Source organism: Pantherophis guttatus, chromosome 2 (assembly GCF_059756535.1).
Source record: "Pantherophis guttatus breed Tessera chromosome 2, ASM5975653v1, whole genome shotgun sequence".
Classification (NCBI taxonomy): Eukaryota; Metazoa; Chordata; class Lepidosauria; order Squamata; family Colubridae; genus Pantherophis; species Pantherophis guttatus.
This window is the reverse complement of record NC_142064.1, coordinates 259,214,098-259,233,262: the sequence shown is the minus strand read 5'-3', so window position 1 is coordinate 259,233,262 and position 19,165 is coordinate 259,214,098. Positions and strand designations below refer to the sequence as shown.

General features: G+C 43.1%; 1 protein-coding gene across 3 annotated transcripts; it reads left to right on the top strand.

The window, feature by feature from the left end:
- The first annotated feature begins 875 nt into the window (after window positions 1-875).
- On the top strand, window positions 876-17,732 carry WHR1 (winged helix repair factor 1). Of its 3 annotated transcripts, XM_034421476.3 has the most exons (9): window positions 2,903-3,008; window positions 3,519-3,627; window positions 3,800-3,894; window positions 4,050-4,195; window positions 9,805-9,900; window positions 9,984-10,123; window positions 11,939-12,036; window positions 13,547-13,694; window positions 16,623-17,732. In XM_034421476.3, exons 2-9 carry the CDS (start codon window positions 3,614-3,616, stop codon window positions 16,666-16,668), a joined length of 783 nt encoding a protein of 260 aa, XP_034277367.2. In that variant the 5' UTR covers window positions 2,903-3,008; window positions 3,519-3,613; the 3' UTR covers window positions 16,669-17,732. The 3 variants fall into 3 exon arrangements, with proteins under 3 accessions (XP_034277368.2, XP_034277367.2, XP_060549311.2); XM_034421477.3 differs by lacking the exons at window positions 2,903-3,008; window positions 3,519-3,627 and adding an exon at window positions 876-994; XM_060693328.2 differs by lacking the exon at window positions 3,519-3,627 and having other exon boundaries at window positions 2,987-3,008.
- The last annotated feature ends 1,433 nt before the right edge of the window (window positions 17,733-19,165 follow it).

The following is a 19,165-nucleotide window of genomic DNA, read 5'->3' as shown; positions in this document are numbered from 1 at the left end:
CATAAAACAATTCTGATCGTGGGGGGAAAAAAACAACCCTAATCACCAGGAAATTGCTACATATATCAGATTTAGACATCAGAAATCTGCATGATCACCATATGGGGGCAATCTTGGCCCCATCTCAGGGCCATCCATATCTTTCCAACCCAGTGTCTGTCTTTCCTATAAGTCTAAAATCATTGCTTTCCAACCTCAGCAACTTTAAGTTGGGTGGACTTCAAATCCCAGAATTCTCCAACCAGTATCCTAAAATTGCAGAGGTTGAAAAAGACTGATTTAGATCAGGGATCTCCAACCTTGGCAACTTTACGACTTGTGGACTTCAACTCCCAGAATTCCTCAGCCAGGATGCGCTGGCTGAGGAATTCTGGGAGTTGAAGCCCACAAGTCGTAAAGTTGCCAAGGTTGGAGACCCCTGATCTAAATCAGTGTTTCTTAAACTCTTTTCGAAGGACCTCAGAAGTCTCTCTGGGGTCTGCAAAATTTAAAAAAAAAAATTGCCAGATATTGAAGACATTTGCAAAAATTTTAGCGTCACTCTTATTATTTTCAACTGTTAAAAAATAGTTTTTTCACGAAAAATATGTATATTAATATGGAATGGGTTTAATATTTTTATATGTTTCAATAAATTCTACAAATGCGTCTGTTTTAATATGGTAAAACATCAATAAACATAACCCGCATAAGCAGAAACTCTTTTGGGGGTTCTCCATAATTTTTAAAAGTTATAAATTGGGGTTCTGGGAGGGCCAAAAATTCAAGAAACATTGTTCTAGATTAGAAGAAGAGCCAAGCCCGCCTTCCTTCCTTTAAAAACGGCCATTAGCCAGACGAGGCAGCCATTGGACTTCCCTTCTGCCAGTCAAACTATTTTTCTCCCGCCTACTCCAAAGACGAAGGGCGGCTCCAAAAAGGCTCTTCGAACAACGTGACGTCATCTGTTGCCGACGACCAGCAAGCGAGACGACGCGAGTGAGGACTGAGAAGGGTAGGAAAGGCGTAATGCAGCCTCAATTCGAAGTGAAATCAATGGGAGGGGGGAGAGAAGGTGGGGGGGGGAGTCTGTGGGATTCTGAAAGTTATGATTCAGGGAGAAAATGTGTAAATTGAGGACAGGGAGGAGCTCGGAGGTGAAAGGTGGATAAATGCAGGTAGCAGCCAGAAAGAAAAACAGAGTTTTTTTTTTTAAAAAAAAACAAGTTTTATTGGGTTTTTTTCTTTTCTCCTCTCCCACCTTCACCCACATCTTTCTCTCTTTTTTGAACAGATTGTTGGTCGTTTCTTATCTTATACAATTAGTCAAATTCAAATAAATTTTACTCAATTAATTACAATTTTTGTCAATATCGTCTTCCCCCCTTTTCTTTTCTTTTTTTGAATCTACCTCAGTATTTCTATACTTGCATATATAAATACCTTTTTAATTTATCCCTAAATTCTAACTTTACTAGTTGTACGTATTTATCCCCTTTTATTCTTTTAACAAATATAAAATTTATTAGGAAGAAGAATGAGAAAAACAGGGTTGATGCTTAGTTGTGTTGCCTGTGAAATAAAATAGAATAGAATAACAGAGTTGGAAGGGACCTTGGAGGTCATCTAGTCCAACCCCCTGCTCAGGCAGGAAGCCCTATACAATTTCAGACAAAAATTTTTTGATTTGATTTATATGCCGCCCTTCTCCGGAGATTCAGGGCGGCTTACAATGCGTTAAGCAATAGCCTTCATACTTATGTATATTTTATACAAAGTCAGCTTATTGCCCCCACAATCTGGATCCTCATTTTACCTACCTTAGAAAGGATGGAAGGCTGAGTCAACCTTGAGCCTGGGGAGAACTTGCAGTAATTGCAGGCAGCTGATGTTAATAACAGCACTGTTAATAACAGTGCTTTAGTCTGCTGCACCACCAGGCAAATGGTTGTCCAATCTCCACATCCAGTGTTGGAACATCCACAACTTCTGGAGGCAAGTCGTTCCACTGATTATTTTTTTCTCACCGTCAGGAAATTTCTCCTTAGTTCTAGGTGAAAGCTTTTGCTGGAGAAACGTTTTGGAGCCGAGTCACATGAGGGAGCTGGGAGGAGAGTCTGAAAGAAGTAAAATACATTATCACTTGTGAGGAGTTGGTATCATCAGTTTAAGTTGTGTGATGTTTTGCTGTATTGTTTCAAAGGAGGGAGAGGTGGGGTAAAATTTTAGGAGAGAGGTGTAAATCTCCCCTTGCCTGCTTTTTCTCTTACAGGTAGTCCTCAACTTACCACAGTTTATTTAATGACCATTCAAAGTTACAACGGCACTGAAAAAAAGTGACTTATGACTGTTTTTCACACTTACAAGTGTTGCAGCATCTCCATGGTCATGAGATTTACATTCAGATGCTTGATTCATATTTATGACGGTTGCTGTGATCACCTTTTGTAACCTTTTTACAAGCAAATCCAATGGGGAAGCCAGATTCACTTAACAACCGTGTTACTAATTTAATAAGTGCAGTGATTCGCTTAATAGCTGTGGCTAGAAAGGTCGTAAAATAGGGCAAAATTCACTTAACAAATGTTTCACTTAGCAGAATTTTGGGCTCAATTGTGGTTGTAAGTTGAGCACTATCTGTACAGAATTGCTTATTTCTATGCTTGTGTCATTTGCATTCTTTTTAGAGAGTCATTGAGGCCACTTGGAGGTTTATCTGTCCTCAGGATCATCTGAGTAGTCATCTATCTCCAGTCTACAAAGCAGTCCTTTCGGTAGTTACCAGAAGGCTCTGCACCCATTTGCACTACTCAGGTGACCCTGAGGACAGATAAACCTCTAAGGGCTCTCAATGACTCTCTAAAAGAATGCAAATGACCAGCTGTCTGCAAGGACTATAAATCCTGCCATTCTCCACCATCCAGGTTAGAGCTGAAGAAGTTTCTTGGATAAGAAGCGAAACGGCTTCAAAGAAAAATCAGTCCAGTTGCCTCTTGCAAAAAGCACTTTTGGGACTTTTAAGGGAAGAGGTACTTTGCTTAATTGCTGCATGCCGATCTGACATTATGTAAAATCCAGCAGTTTTTAAAATATGCCAAGCAAATGGGGAAAGCATGAGGGTTTGTAATGCCAAAGATTTACCAGGGACTATTTTAAATACAAAAAAAGGTGGCAGAATGTTTGCTGGAATGAGAATCAAGGTTATTAGAGGGAATACAGTTTGTGAGAAGCCGCACAGAAGCTGTTTGCACAGAAGCAAAGCGATGCGTTAAACAAAAGGAAATATTTGAAAATGGGAAATGATATAGAATGAATGGGGAATAACAAAGAAAACATTTGGCGAACATTATAGGTAGTCCTCAACTTACGACCACAACTGAGCTCAACATTTCTTCTGCTAAGTGAGACATTTTTTAAGTGAGCTTTGCCCCTTTTTACGACCTTTCTTGCCACCGTTGTTAAGAGATTTCACTGCAGTTGTTAAGATAGTAACATGGTGGTTAAGTGAATCGAACTCCCCCATTGATTTCGCTTGTTAGGTCGCAAAAGATGATGACGTGACCCCGGGGCATTGAACTGTCATAAATATGAGTCAATTGCCAACCGTCTGGATTTTGATCACGTGATTGTGGGGATGTTGCAATGGTGGTAAGTGTGAAAATGATCATAAGTCACTTTTTTCAGTGCCGTTGTAACTTTGATAGGTCACTAACCGAACTGTTGTAAGTGGAGGACTCTATCTGTACAGCCAAATGAGCAAAAATCAACAGACTGGTTACATACGTACTCAATCTTAAGCCTTTGCTCTCACTCTCCCCAGCCCTATGAAGCGGAAGCACCAGCTCCTTTCTGATACTTTGAAGGCCAAGAAGCGACGGCTGGCTCCGAGTGACGGATCCGAGCCTTCAGGACAGGGTGAGAAAGAGTGAAATGCACTTTGCACAAAGCACCTGCTTTGGGGCAGGTGAATGAAAAAGGAGGGAGTTTGTAAATGGAGTCAGAGGAGGTCTTTACGGAAATGCTAAGACGTGAGACTTCTCCGTTCTTATCTTAGCTGTTCCTTTTCTCAGAGGGCCCTGCGGCAGTCGAAGCTGCTCTTCAGAATCTGGTATCTCTCTTCCCTCGCAAAGTATTTGAAGATTGCCTGCCGCCGTTGATTCTGAGGCATCAGATCTACAGTCTTGTCAAAGATCGTACGGTTGTGGACAGACATCTGGTAAGAACCTTCTGCCTGGTTGGGATACAGCAACATCAGCAGCGAGGTAACACAGCCAAGATGGTGGTCACAGCAGCCCAATCGAAGCCCCATCCATTGTGTGGGTGTGCGTGTGTGGGTATGGGTAAAGGTTCATCTTCCAAGCTTGTGGGTTGGTTTCCGAACATTTCATTACAAGACTAGGTAACATCTCCAGTGGAGTTTAGGGGATGTCGGTGTTTTTCTGTTTATAAGGGCTCAGGTGTGGGTGTATCTTCTGACAGTTCTTGTGATGAGTCATCTATGAGTCTTGTGATGGGTCTTGTGATAAGGAGATTACCTCAGGTCAGGGTCCTTTGGAGGGCGAACTGATAAGTGTGTGTGAGCGAGGGGGAAATTGCATGAGGTGGTTGAGGGTTGGTGCTGTTGATTTGGATTTTGAAGAGTTGGTAGGCTGGTTATAGGCCAACATGTCTGTTGATGGAATTGCTTGTGGAGTGCCCGGCTTCAATGAACTCACGAGTGTGGCGGGTGGTAGCGTGGGTGACGATTTTTGTGTTGCTCCAGTTGAACTGGTGCTGTTTGGGGTCAGTGTAGGTAGAGATTAAGGAGATAGATAGATAGGTAGGTAGGTAGGTAGGTAGGTAGGTAGGTAGGTAGGTAGGTAGATAGATAGATAGATAGATAGATAGATAGATAGATAGATCATATGCATGTACAAAAGAGATGAGATTTTGATTGCATTGCTGCAACTTCCACCTTGACTCTTTTGACCTCTCCCAGAGGTGCTGCTGTTCTGTCACCTTTAATCTGCGTCCATTGTCAAAGAATGGAGGCAGTCCTCGACTTATGACTTAATTTAGGGACCGTTTGAACTTAACGGTGACATTGAAAGAAGTTACTTACAACTTACCAGTCCCTGCACTTCTGAATACAGGTAGTCCTCGACTTAACGATCACAGTGGAGCTCAAAATTTATGCTGCTAAGTCAAAACGTTTGTTCAGTTTTGCCCCATTATATGACCTTTCTTGCCCTGGTTGTTAAGTGAATCATCGTCATAGTTGTTAAGTTAGCCACATGGTTGTTAAGTGAATCCGGCTTCCCCAATGACTTTGCTTGTCAAGAGGTCGCAAAAGGGGATCATGTGGACACTGCAACTGTCGTAAATATGAACCAATTGCCAAACATCTGAATTGTGATCACGTGACTATGGGGGAATGCTGCAATGGCCACAAGTGTGAAATACCGTCATAAGTCACTTTTTTCAGTCCTGTTGTAACTTCAAACGGTCACTAAATTAACTGTTGTAAGTTGAGGACCACCTGTACTACAGCATCCCCGTGATCATGTAATAAAAAATTGGGCGCTTGGCAGCAGGCATGTATTTATGACAGTTGTAAGGTTCAAGGATCATGTTGTGGCCCGTCAGATTGTGCAGATTGTAGCTGATTCCAACAATGAGGAGGCTGGTGTGGTGCTGCGTCAGCAGCCTGGGCAGCTGGCGCTCAAGTCAGACAGTGAGGAGGCTGGAGTAGATGTGGTGCCAGAGGCAGGGATTCAGCCAGGGCCTTCAGAACCTCCAGAAGCTCCTTTAAGTGAAGAGGATGAAGAGGAGGAGACTCTTCTCGATGCACGGGCACGCAGAGCTGCCAAAAGGCAGGAATGGTTCCTCAGGAGGAGGTCTCCTCGAGAGTAAGGCTTGGGGCTAATTGGCCACTCCCCTAGCCTATTTAAGGAGGACCGTCACTTTCAACAAGCTGTAGAGAACAACTTTAGTTCACTCTCCTTCGTATCTGCAAAATTGCTTCTGGGCTTTCTGCCAACTCTAGTAAGACTATGATTACCTTATCGTAGAATTCTGGTAGGCTGTTAAGACAGTTTATTAACAGCCTTTGAATGATAAAGAATAAGTTATTTGAGTAAAATAAGCTTTGTATAGAGTTTGTGTGTGCTGCGTTCTTTGGGGTCCGTAGCTGGGGCAGAACAGATCACTTGATCACTATTTGAGACCTCCCCAGCTGGCTTCCGACAACCAAAGTCAATAGAGGAAGATGGATTCAGTTAATGACCATGTGATTCACTTAACAGCTGCACTGATTCTCTTAACCACGGCAAAAAAGCCATAAAATTGTGCATCATTCACTTAGCAACCGCTTTGCTCAGCAATAGAAATCCTAGTGCCAATGGTAGTTGTAAATCAAGGACCACCTGTATTTATTTGACTTGTTATTCTGCTAGATACCCAAATCTCTCAGAAGTCGACAACAAAAATTAATTTAAAATCAGGACATTGTGAAGGTTCTTTGCTTTCTGAGGACTGGACACATATCACAGCCTAGCAAATCTATAGATCAGTGTTTGTCAACCTTGGGAACTTTAAGATGTGTGGACTTCAACTCCCAGAATTCCCCAGCCAGCATAGCAGACAAGGTTGACAAACACTGCTGTAGACAATTCTTTGCAGCACATAGGCACACCTTCCCCAGCAACAGGCTATTATTGCTCTCCACCCTTCTAAATTTACCTTTAATATTTAGTCCTTTAATTACTTAGTCCAGGCAAAAGTCTATTAATCTGTAAAGTAACCCAACAACCTTCTAGAGTGTTTACTCTATTTTGGATGAAGTGCGGGATGAGATTCGCCGTGGTGGTTCTAATTGCTACTGAGCTCCCAGCAAAGCTCCAAGCTCCTCTCAGGACTTCCCCCATTTGTCTGAAATGGAATAGTGCACAGGTATCAAACTCACCATGTCACGTTGCCGTCACATGATGTTTTGCAACGTTTTTCCCCTTCGCGGAGCTGAAGTGGGCCCACATCCGGCCCAGAGGCCGGAGTCACAAAACCCTTCCGATGCCTGACTATTTCTTGAGCAGCCACAAAACTAGCATATGTAGTTGAATTAAACATTCTGTTTTCTTCTGAATTTTTTTTTTCTTGGATTTATCCACAGTTGGCTTACCGGAGGTTGAAAAGCTCAATAAATCGCGTGCCGGGGTGTCGCATATTTAATATACATTTCTTTTGCATCTCTGACATATGTCTTTCTATTGATTCTATGCTCCCCAAACAGAAGGCATTTCACTGTAGATATGATACACATTGAAGAAAACAATTCTAACTTCACATCTAAACCAGTGAATTAGCAGTGACAAATCAGGAAAGATATCAATAGCTTAATAAAAACACGATCTGGTTTACAGGTACTACAGTAAGTGTAGTATATCACAGTGTTTGTGATGCATATTTTGAGTGACAGGGAGCCACAGCAGAGGGGTGAAAGAGCCACATGCGGCTCCAGAGTCACAGGTTGCTGACACCTGGTATAGGGTTTCCTGCTTGAGCAGGGGGTTGGACTAGAGGATCTCCAAGGTCCCTTCCACCTCTGCGATTCTGTTACCAGGATATGCTGCTCATCGTAGCTTGTGGCCCTATAGGAGACCTGCTTGTAATAGCTGACACTCTCCAAACATCACTTCAGCTTCTTCATCCCTATGCCATTTGCTTATCACTTTTCCTCCTCTACACCCCTTCCCACTCTATCTTAGCATTTGTTTTTCTAAGCTAAACATCTGGGTGGGGCATATAATAATAATAATAATAAGGGCATGTTATTATAATAATAACAGAGTTGGAAGGGACCTTGGAGGTCTTCTAGTCCAGCCCCCTGCTTAGGCAGGACACCCTACACCACTTCAGACAAATGGTTATCCAACATCATCTTAAAAACTTCAGTGTTGAAGCATTCACAACTTCTGGAGGCAAGTCATTCCACTGATTAAATGTTCTCACTGTCAGGAAATTTCTCCTTAGTTCTAAGTTGCTTCTCTCCTTGATTAGCTTCCACCCATTGCTTCTTGTCCTATCCTCAGGTGCTTTGGAGAATAGCTTGACTCCCTCTTCTTTGTGGCAGCCCCTGAGATATTGGAAGACTGCTCTCATGTCTCCCCAAGTCCTTCTTTTCAGTAAACCTTACGTACCCAGTTCCTGCAACCGTTCTTCATATGTTTTAGCCTCCAGTCCTCTAATCATCTTTGTTGCTCTTCTCTGCACTCTTTCTAGAGTCTCCACATCTTTTTTACACCGTGGTGACCAAAACTGGATGCAGTATTCCAAGTGTGGCCTTACCAAGGCATTATAAAGTGGTATTAACACTTCACGTGATCTTGATATAGTGAAGGAAAATTAACTTTAATTGATGATTGCCCTTTCCCTCACTCGCTTTTCAGTATCCCAGTGAAATAAAGCTTTGAAGATACTGGCCTTCAAGAAAGGGTATATTTCTTCCAGAAAAAGGAAGGATACCCAAACTACTTTTGTCACAATAGTGGATTCATAAAGCACACTAAACCAGGTCAGTTAAAAGACCAGGAACCACAACTGCAGCATATCCTAGTTTTACTTAGCTTTAACTTTCCTTACAGGTTGTTGTTTTTTTAACACCCTGTTTCCCCTAAAATAAGACATCCCCTGATAATAAGCCCAATCGGCTTTTGAGCGCATGTGCTGAAATAAGCCCCCCCACCCCACCGAAAATAAGCCCTCCCCGAAAATATCTAAACACATGCGCAGCCAGTCCCCACCATTTCCCCGGGTTAGGGTTAGGGAGACAGACCTGGAAATCAGGTAAGATGGCAAGAGGAGCCCCGTTTTTCTCCATGCACCCCAAAATAATAGGACATCCCTGAAAATAAGGCCAAGCACTTATTTCGGGGTTCAAAAAAAACATAAGACAAGGTCTTATTTTTGGAGAAGCACGGTAGCTCTGCTATGCAAGCCAAAAAATTTTGGTTCAGCATATTGAGGGAATCTTTAAAAAAATTCAGAACTCCAACAACGTGTTTATTGTGTGAATTCAACTATGAGATGGGTTTAGTTTTTTTAATGTCCGATGGCTATAGATAATTGCTGTTTTTTCCTGCCATATTCGCCGATGCTTTTGTTGTGGTTCGCCAGCAGCCTGCAGAGCTGGCAGCGGAGTCGGACAGCGATGAGGCTGAGGAAGAACATGGGCCAGTCCTGGAGGCTGGGGAAGGCCCGGATGAGGGCTCTGTGTCGGAGGCAGAGATGGGGCCAGGGCCATCGGGGAGTGATGCGTGGACTTCGGAGCCTCCAGAGGCTGACAGTAGAGAGGCAGAGGAACAGGAGGAGCCTGTTCCTAGTGCATGTATGAGAAGAGCTGCCAGAAGGCAAGAGCAGCTAAAGCAAAGAGGACGACTCGGGAGTAGGGCCAAGAGATGATTGGCCCCTCCCATAAGGCTTAAAAGGCCAGCAACGGCGTTTGGGCTCTTTGTCAGAAAAGACGTTGGCGTCTTTTGCTTTTGAATTTTTCCCAAAAGAAGCCTTTGGCAGTTTGCCTCATTATACCAAGGTTGGTGATTAGACTGAAGAATTTGTATTATGAAGAGTTTGCTTTAATTTAGTTTGGACTACGCTGAGAATGAGTTAATTCTCAGCTGTTCTAATAAAGTCTGTTCGTTTTGGAACTGTTTGCATCGATTACTACTTACTTGGGCCTGGGTCACAACAGCTTTGCTCGGCTTTTTATGCTCTGCTTTGTCTCTTCCTCAAAATTCACATGCCATATCTGCTTCTGGAAACAAACTCTGAAACTCTTTTTTCTCTCTGTAGAGCCAGCTGAAAAATGAGGGCCGGATCCGAATGTTTCAGCACAGCATTGAAGCGGATTTTTTTGTGGTGGCATTCACAGACAGCTACGTATCTAAGGTTGGCTTCTACCAAATGGATGGGGTAGAAGAGCCAAAGAGCCAGCAAGCTGGTGATGACGGTCTTATTTTATTTTTTCTCAGGTGCAGGAATTTATATCGGGAAAGGAGTTTGCCAGGACAGTGAAGAAGTTTTTAGATTCAGTCCTTACCGTTTGCCCTGACATCAGTTTCGACAAGAAAAGGATGTTGAAAGATTTTGGCTTTAGGGACACAGAAATCACGTAAGCAGACGGAAGAGTCCCTTGGGCTACCAATTTTCCTGCTGTTCCGTACCTATTCCCCCCCCCTCCTTTCACTGTTTGCCAACTTTTTCTCCAAATTAAGCTCATTCATTGCCTCATTCAGTGTCTGTTGGTCGGGGAATTCTGGGAGTTGAAATCCACCCATCTTAAATCTGCCGAAGTTAAAAAACACCGCTACATGGTTTTGCTAGTGATTTAAAGACAAATATGTCTCTCTGCTTTCTGAGAATGCACGCTCTTGTTACAAAAGGCAAGTTCTTTGGGAGAACTTCAATCTCACAGGATCAAGTCGTAGTCTTGTCTCATTCAGGGTTCTGTTTCCCACAGTGGCTAATTACTGTGTTTCCCCCAAAATAAGACCCAACTGGAAAATAAGCCCTAGCATGGTTTTTCAGGATGCTCGTAATATAAGCCCTACCCCCAAAATAAGCCCCAGTTAAGATTGTCAGCCAGACAGAAGCATTTAGTACCGTATTTTCCCCCAAAATAAGACCTAACCAGAAAATAAGCCCTAATGCATCTTTTGGAGCAAAAAATAATATAAGACCCAATTTTATTTTCAGGGAAACACAGTAAATCAGGGGTGAAATTAAAAAATTTCCTCTACTGGTTCTGTGGGCGTAGCTTGTTGGGGGAAGGTCATGTGACTGGGTGGGCGTGGCCAACTTGACTGATGTCACATCGAGGGGCTCCTCACCGGCTCCTCCCCTCCCAGCCACTCCTTGTCGCAAATGGCAGGAAAATGGGGAGAGGAATATTCCTGCCTACCATCCTTCCCTCAGTCTGTGCTGAGATTGAGGAATGGATGATAGGCAGGAAAATTCCCTTCCCCATTTTCCTGCCTTTCACAAAAATGGCTCCATTCCAGCTGCTTCCCCCCACCCCTGTCCCTCTCCCTCCTGGGGGCTACCTTAAAGGGACAGGCTGCAGCAGCTCCGTTGCGAATGGAGGGAGAAAAGTTAGCATTTTCTCTGCTGCATTTAACATTGAATTCTGTGGCAGAGAGAATGCTAACTTTTCTCCCACCATTCAGAACGGAGATGCTGCTCCCTTTATGGTTCCCTCCTGGCCCCCTCCCTCCTGGGGACTACCTTAAAGGGACAGGCTGCAGCAGCTCCGTTCTGAATGGTGGGAGAAAAGTTAGCAGTCTCTCTGCTGCATTTAACATTGAATTCTGTGGAATATCGAGCGGCCGGAAGAGGTGAGCGGCAATCGGCCAGGCATGGGTGGGGCCAAGGAGTGGTAATTACTACAGGTTTGGCGAACTGATGCCCATAATCCCTAGTGGTTTGCCCAAACCGGTCCGAACCAGTAGGATTTCACCCCTGTGGTAGACACCTTGGAATGTTGTTTGACAACTCATACAAAGATAGTCATTGTCTTCTTTTTTTTTTCAATTTACAATATTTTATTAGATTATAGAATAAAATACAAGAGTACAAAAGCAAATAGTAGGACACAATGGGGAGGAGGAGGAGAAAGAAAAGTGAGGAGAGGAGGGAGAAAAAAAAAAAAGCCGCTTATGACCACAATTAAGCCCAACATTTCTGTTCCTAAGCAAGATAGATGTTCAGTGAGGCTTGCCCCATTTTACAACCTTGCTTGCCTCAGTCGTTAAATGAATTGCTGCATTGTTAAGTTAGTAACAGGGTAAGTTAAGTGAATCTGGCTTCCCCATTGACTTCGCGTGTCTGAAAAGGCAGAAGGGATTAGTCCACAAATCAGCTATACATTGTTAGTCGTGGAATAAATCACAATGGACATTTACTTTTTCCCTTTCTGCCTTTTCTTCAGGCAGCTGGTGAATGCTGGCGTCTTGACTGTCCGTGATGCCGGGAGCTGGTGGCTTGCCGTGCCTGGAGCAGGCCGCTTCATCAAATGCTTCATCAAAGGTGTGTCTGTTCACACATTGTGCTAAGCAATAGTTGTAGTTTGTTGGCTGGACTCATACATGATGCTAAGAAGCAAAATAAACAAATCACATTATCACTCCGAGCCTGTGACTTTTGAAACCTGCAAGATTTCACTAGATTAAGCAAGTCCCAAATTTGCATCCAGAACCAGCAAATTATATTTCAGTTTTTTTGGGTAGTAGAAACTTCTTCGCATTTTAAATTCGTGAAACCATTACAATTTAGAGTGGCTCTTTCATTTGAAGGTTTGTTTTTCCAAACTAAATTGCAAACTTGCAAACTGCTGCAAGAAAAAGGGGGAAAAAAGAACAGTTCTCCATTACCTTATCCAGTGCAGGATGTCCAGTCTTGAACTCGACTCTAATGCTGGAATTTGTCAGACCTGCCCTGACTTGGTCCCTTAGCCAAAAAAAGACCCTTGACTCCATTTGTAGCGAGGGCTATACTTTTAATAAGAGCCAAGTGGATTACAGAATGACAAAGCCAGAACTGAAGTTCGCTTGCCAAAACCTCCCAGTTAAACTTTCCTGGTCCAATTCCTCTCCTCCCCTATTCCATTCTTGTCCAATTATATTTGCATAAATTGTTTTTGGAACAGTCTCTTCGATGGAGGGCTGGTTGCAGGGGTGGGTTCTAAATTTTTTTACTACCGGTTCTGTGGGTGGGGCTTATTTTGTGGGTGTGGTTTGATGGTTATGTGACAAACAATTCTTTAGGATTTAGCAGAGGTACTGGTCTACCAGCCTTTTAACTGCTTGCAGAGCTGTACCGGTCTACCCATTTGTTTTTGGAGTGTTCCGTTCTACCCATTTGTTTTTGGAGTGCACTGGTCTACCACCACACTGCCTTTTACCGCTGATCAGCTGTAGGGCGGCCCTTTGAAGCACCGCAGCAAGAGTTTAAAACAGTTTTTTGCCGCTCTGCCACCACCAAGAGCATCGGAAACCGCTTTAAGGCAGCTTGGCCTCAATTGCCAATCTACCGCCACCGAGCGGTTTACAAGGAGCGGATCGGTTTTAGCCGATCATTTGGGAGGCTTCTTGGCTTCTCAATTTAAAGCTACGGTGTCTTGGGTTTTTTTCTCTTCTTTATCAAGTGAGCCCTGATTTTTTCCTTCTAGCCGATCAGCTGGGACTCAGGAGGCAGCGAATAGATTGGGGGCAGGCCCAGGCAGAGATGGTATTTACCAGTTCTCCGAACTACTCAAAATTTCCACTACCTGTTCGCAAGAACCGGGGAGAACCGGTAGCAACCCGCCACTGGCTGCTTGGTTGGTGAGCTGTTGCATTCCATTCCAAGGGTTTGACCCTAGAGATGGTGTCTCTGGAAGGCACAATGAATTTGTAGTCTTCCCCTCTCCCATCCAGCTCCCTCCCCCGCAGTGCATAGCAGACTGAGAGCTAGCAAAAGCAAAACTGAAGCGTAGGATGGCAGCTCTGACAGTATGTTTCCGAAAGCAGCTGCTCGCTGACCATTCTTCTCTTCCCAGGAAGGAAAGCTGTTTTGGGGATGATCCAGAAATCCAAATACAAGGAAGTCCTACTGTCTGATTTGCAGAGCCGTCAAGCGCCCAATGCGGTGAAACTGGGCCTTCCCTACCATATTCACGACATCATTGGAGCCCAGCTGGTTGACTGGTATTAGATTCCTTTTTCTTCTCTTTCTTGTCTCCGTTCCCTTCTATTTACGGCTTCCAGGAACACACCCAGGCAATCCTACATCGATTCATTTAGCAACTGTTCGAAGTTACAGCCGCTTTGAAAAAAAAGTGGCTTACAACCGATCCTCGCGCATACAACCGTCGCGGCATCCCCACGATCGCATGATTAAAATTCGGATGCTTGGCAGCCATCGTACATTTATGAGAGCTGTGACATCCTGGGGCCATGTCATTGCCATTTGTAACCCTCCCAGCTGGCTTCTGACAAGCAATGTCCATGGGGAAGCTGGATTTGCATAATACTACATGATTTAGTTAAGGGACGCGGTGGCTCGGTGGCTAAGACGCTGAGCTTGTCGATCAGAAAGGTCAGCAGTTTGGCAGTTCGAATCCCTAGTGCCGCGTAACGGAGTGAGTTCCTGTTACTTGTCCCAGCTTCTGCCAATTTAGCAGTTCAAAAGCATGTAAAAATGCAAGTAGAAAAATAGGGACCACCTTTGGTGGGAAGGTAACAGCGTTCCGTGCGCCTTTGGCGTTTAGTCATGTCGGCCACATGACCACGGAGATGTCTTTGGACAGCGCTGGCTCTTCGGCTTTGAAACGGAGATGAGCACCGCCCCCTAGAGTCGGGAATGACTAGCACATATGTGCGATGGGAATCTTTACCTTTATCTTTACCTTACATGATTTAGTTAGAGTAGAAACTGCAGTGATTCACTTAACCATGACAAAAAAAAAGTTGTAAAATCAGGCCACACAACTCACTTAATAATCCCCTTCCTTAGCAATCAAAATTCTGGTCCCGAATGTGGTTATATGTTGAGGACTATTCTCCCCCACCCTCTTGGATTTTTGACCTTCTCAGAAATAAAATAAAGGGATTTATTTATTCTTTCCCTTCCAAAGAACCCAAGTTGGAATGCTGATATAGGTAAACAGGGTTTCTGAATCTTGTTCAGATATGTGGACTTCAGCTCCCAGAATTTCCCAGCCAGCATGCTGGCAGTAGAAGTCTACGTATCTTAAAAGTTGCCAAGGTTGGCAAGCACCGGTTTAGAGATAACTGCACGTTTTAACAAGAGGATCAGTGGGTTAAACATTCACGTGTCTCCGTACCATTGTTATTCGACATTCCTCTTGAGAAGTCTTTAAGGAATCCAGTCAGATCCTAGAATTTGAGAATGTCTTTACAGATAAAACTGGGCAGCCACAAAAGTCGAAGGCCAGATCTTCTGCTATCTAATCTGTCCTTGGGATTCTAAGGTTACTCCTAGATATTTGCCTATCGGGTTCATTTTAAATATCCTGTGTCTGCTATCCATTTTGAAATCTTATCTTACCATCTTACCTTACCATCGCATTGAGCAATTCTGAGAGTTGGTTGAAATATAACAGAACTATGGAGATTTCAGCTAGGAATAGAATAAGGATAGGATAGAATAGGAATAGGGATAGGATAGGATAGGATAGGATAGGATAGGATAGGATAGGATAGAATAGAATAGAATAGAATAGAATAGAATAGAATAGAATAGAATAGAATAGAATAGAATAGAATAGAATAGAATAGAATAGAATAGAATAGTTAATTGGCCAAGTGTGACTGGACACACAAGGAATTTGTCTTTGGTGCACATGCTCTCAGTGTACATAAAAGGGAAAAAAAAAAAGAGTGGAAAAAAACATTCAAGAATCATAAGATACAACACTTAGTTATAGTCATAGGTTACTAATAAGCAATCAAATCATACTAGGAAACAAACAGAACAATATAAATCGTAAAAATACAAGCAACATGGTTATAGTCATAAGTGGGAAGAGGTAGGTAATAGGAAGGATGAGAAGAAGAAGAAGAAGTAAATAATTTGTAAATTATTCTTAGTAAATAATTTGACAGCGTTGTGGGAATTAGTTGTTTAGCAGAGTGATGGCGTTCGGAAAAAAACTGTCTTTGTGTCTAGTTGTTCTGGTGTGCAGTGCCCTATAGCCTCGTTTTGAGGGTAGAAGTTGAAACAATTCATGTCCAGGATGTGAGGAAACCTTGTTTCTGATCTGTCCCCGTCCACACACACACACAAACACAACCAGCCGAGGGTTAAGAAAGTACTTGGCACGCACACAGGTCGTTATCTCAAACTTGGCAGCAATATAATCACCGTCTGCCAAGAGCTTTTACTGCAACAGATAACATAAATTACATACGCATTGCAAATAGTCCAGCAAAAACAATATCCCTTTCGGCAGCTTCAGACGTTGTTCAAGTGACTAGCCAAAGTTAGTTTTTGTTCGTCACGGAGTTTTACCAGCCACCACCCTCTCTTATATAGTCTCTGGGGTGTGGTCCAGTGACTCAGTTCTAATCCCTAGCACGCCTCCTTAACTGCTGCAACCGTTTATCACGCCTTCGTTGGCGTGCATCCAGGAATGACGGCTCTCGTTCGCTCTCATCCGAGACACCTGGCTCCTGGCTAATCTCCTCTCCCTTGGCCGGCACCTGAGACAGTGCCAGAGGGGAGGGGCCTGGAGAGGGAGGCCTGGCTGACTCCTCTTCCTCATGTTCGGAGCTTTCTTCCTCCGATGAGATAGGCTCAGAGGGCGGGGCCACAACAGTTTCCTGTCATTGCTTTGCTATGAATGGAAGAGCATTGTTGCAAAACAGTTTCTGGTTGCACTGGGACGGATTATAATACTTCACCAGAGAGCTTTAATGATTAAATGATTGCCTTGTTCCATCAAAGGACAAACTCTTCCATGTGGGATAGCCCCGGTGAATGTCTGAACTTAGCGACAGGAAATACAAAATACAAAAGTATTCACTGTATTTCTTTTCATACCATTTTCATGCAGCTTGGCTATCTTTCTTTCCTGTTTTTAATGTTGACGATCTCTTTCTCATTCTCTCTAGTGTGCCAACGACCTCTGGGACCCTCCTGCGACTAAGAGACGATTAAAACTGCCATGCAGAGAACTGTGCCCAAAATAGACTATTTTGCCTTGAGATTTTTTTTTCACGTTGGGATTCGGGGTCTTCTGCTTGAGCCCCCGGCATTAGTGGGACCAGAAGAAACTTTTCCTCAGCAAAATAACCTTAACTGATCTAGAAATTGCACTTAATATAGGGGGTCCTTGTAGGGAACCATCTTAGAAGGATCGGGACAGGGGTGAAATGTAAAATTTGTTACTACCGATTCTGTGGGTATGGCTTGGTGGGGGGGGGGTTTAATATGACTGGGTGGGCGTGGCCAACTTTTTTAAAAAAAACTTTTCAAAGCATTTTTTCTAATGCTTTGAAAAGCCTCTGCCGATCAGGCAACTCAGCTGGGATCATCAGAGAGGCTTTTTAAAAAATGGCTCTCTGACCATCAGGCAACTCAACTGGGATCGTCAGAGACTTTTCAAAGCATTTTTTTTACCACCTCTTTAGCCAAGAGGTTGCAGGAAAAAATGCTTTGAAATTCTGACGATCCCAGCTGAGCCACACGATTATCAGAGGCTTTTTTTTTTTTTTTTTTACTTTTAAAAGCATTTTTTCATCGGAAGAGGTTGTAGAAAAAATGCTTTTAAAAGTAAAAAAAAAAAAAAGCCTCTGATGATCGTGCGGCACAGCTGGGCATGGTGAGGGGGTGGGGCGCAAGGATTTTTGCTACCGATTCTCTGAACCACCCGTCGCCATCGCTACCGGATCGGATGATCCGGTCCGAACCGGGAGCATTTCACCCCTGGATCGGGACTACCCACATTAATGGTTACATGCATGGGCCTGAATTGAGAGTAAAATAAAATTATGCAGTCTTTGTTCATGAATTGCAGAGGCTGAAGTAAACTGAAAATGCTGATTGCAAGATATGCCCCCCTAGCCGATTCATTCCTTGAGTATGGTGTTAGGTATTTATTCTGTATACCTTGAGTATGGGTATACCTTGGGTATGAATTTTGTCACTTGTTGTAAAAAGAAAGAAGTTTGGAAAGCGTCTTTAAATGGAATTAAAGCCTCAAAGGATGTGCTTGTCTTTTATTCTCTTCGCACTCATTTTGTAGGAATATACATAACTATTTTTATGGGGAGGGTTTCCCCCCCAATTCACAGGTGCATTTCAGATTACAGATAAATCCTCCATTTAAGAACAGTTCATTTAGTGACAGTTCAAAGTTACAGCATCGCTGAAAAAAGTCACTTACGACCGTTTTTCATACTTATGACCCTTGCAGCATCCCATTGCCCGTGGTCAGGTGATCAAAATCTGGATGCTTGGTGACTGATTCATATTTATGACGGTTGCAGCATCCCAATGGCCATGTGATCAAAATTCTTGGCTTGGCAACTGACTCACATTTATGACGGTTGCACATTTATGACGGTTGCAACTGACTCACATTTATGACGGTGTCTTGGGGTCACGCGATCCCCTTTTGTGACCTTCTGACAAGCAAAGTCAACGGGGAAAGCCAGATTCACTTAACAACCGTGTTACTAACTTAACAACTGCAGTGATTCATTTAACAACTGTGACAAGAAAGTTCGTAAAAATGGGGCAAAATTCACTTAATAACTGTCCCACTTAGCAACAAAAGATTTGGGCTCAACTGTGGTCATAAGAGAAGAACTAACTGCACTTTGATTCTAGCTTGTATAGTAGGCTTATTCTCCCTTTGTAAAAGGATCTAAGCACTTATTTGCCCTTTGTGATACAGGAAACTGCCTTATACTAGACACTGAACAGCAAATGCTTGTTCTTCTCTTTTCGGCAGTGTAAAATTAAGAATTGCAGTTATTACTATTGCTCATTCGTTACACAACTTCACATGTGCTTCCACTGAGTCACATGTATTTTGTTCATGTCCATTTTTCCCATCTGGAGAGATCGTTTTGAACAGTGCAGTTTCTAAGCTGTCCCCACCCTAAGTGATTTACTACAATCTAGAAATTTAGAATTTTTACTACAATCTAGAAATTTTTCTCATTCCTAGCCCCAGCGTATTTATGAAATGATTAGAAAATGTCACTTTTTTAAAGAAGATCTTTGGGAAGGACTCCTTCAAAACTAGCTATTTAATGCTGTGTTATTTTTTACTCTTCAATTTCCTCAGCAATCTCTGGGGGGGGGGGGAACCTTTGTTTTAAGGCTGGACTGCTAAGTTTTCATTATTGATATATCCCCCCAAAGTCAGGCAATTCATTATGAATCCGTATCCTGATCAAACGTACCTCTTTCTCAAAGGAGGATATTAATATCACAGAACAGGTTCTGCCTTCTGCCGGTCGTGTATCTTTCCACCTTCTCCAAATAGCTGATTCCCCTCTTCATCTTCCTTTTAGTACTGACAGCCAAAAAAGCCCATTTGTATAATAATTGTCAATTATTATCTTCCCTTGCCAGTCTGAGTTCTTTTTATGGTGTAGGGTTCAGCTTATCGATGCAGTAAAATATCTAACTCCAGGTGTAAGAA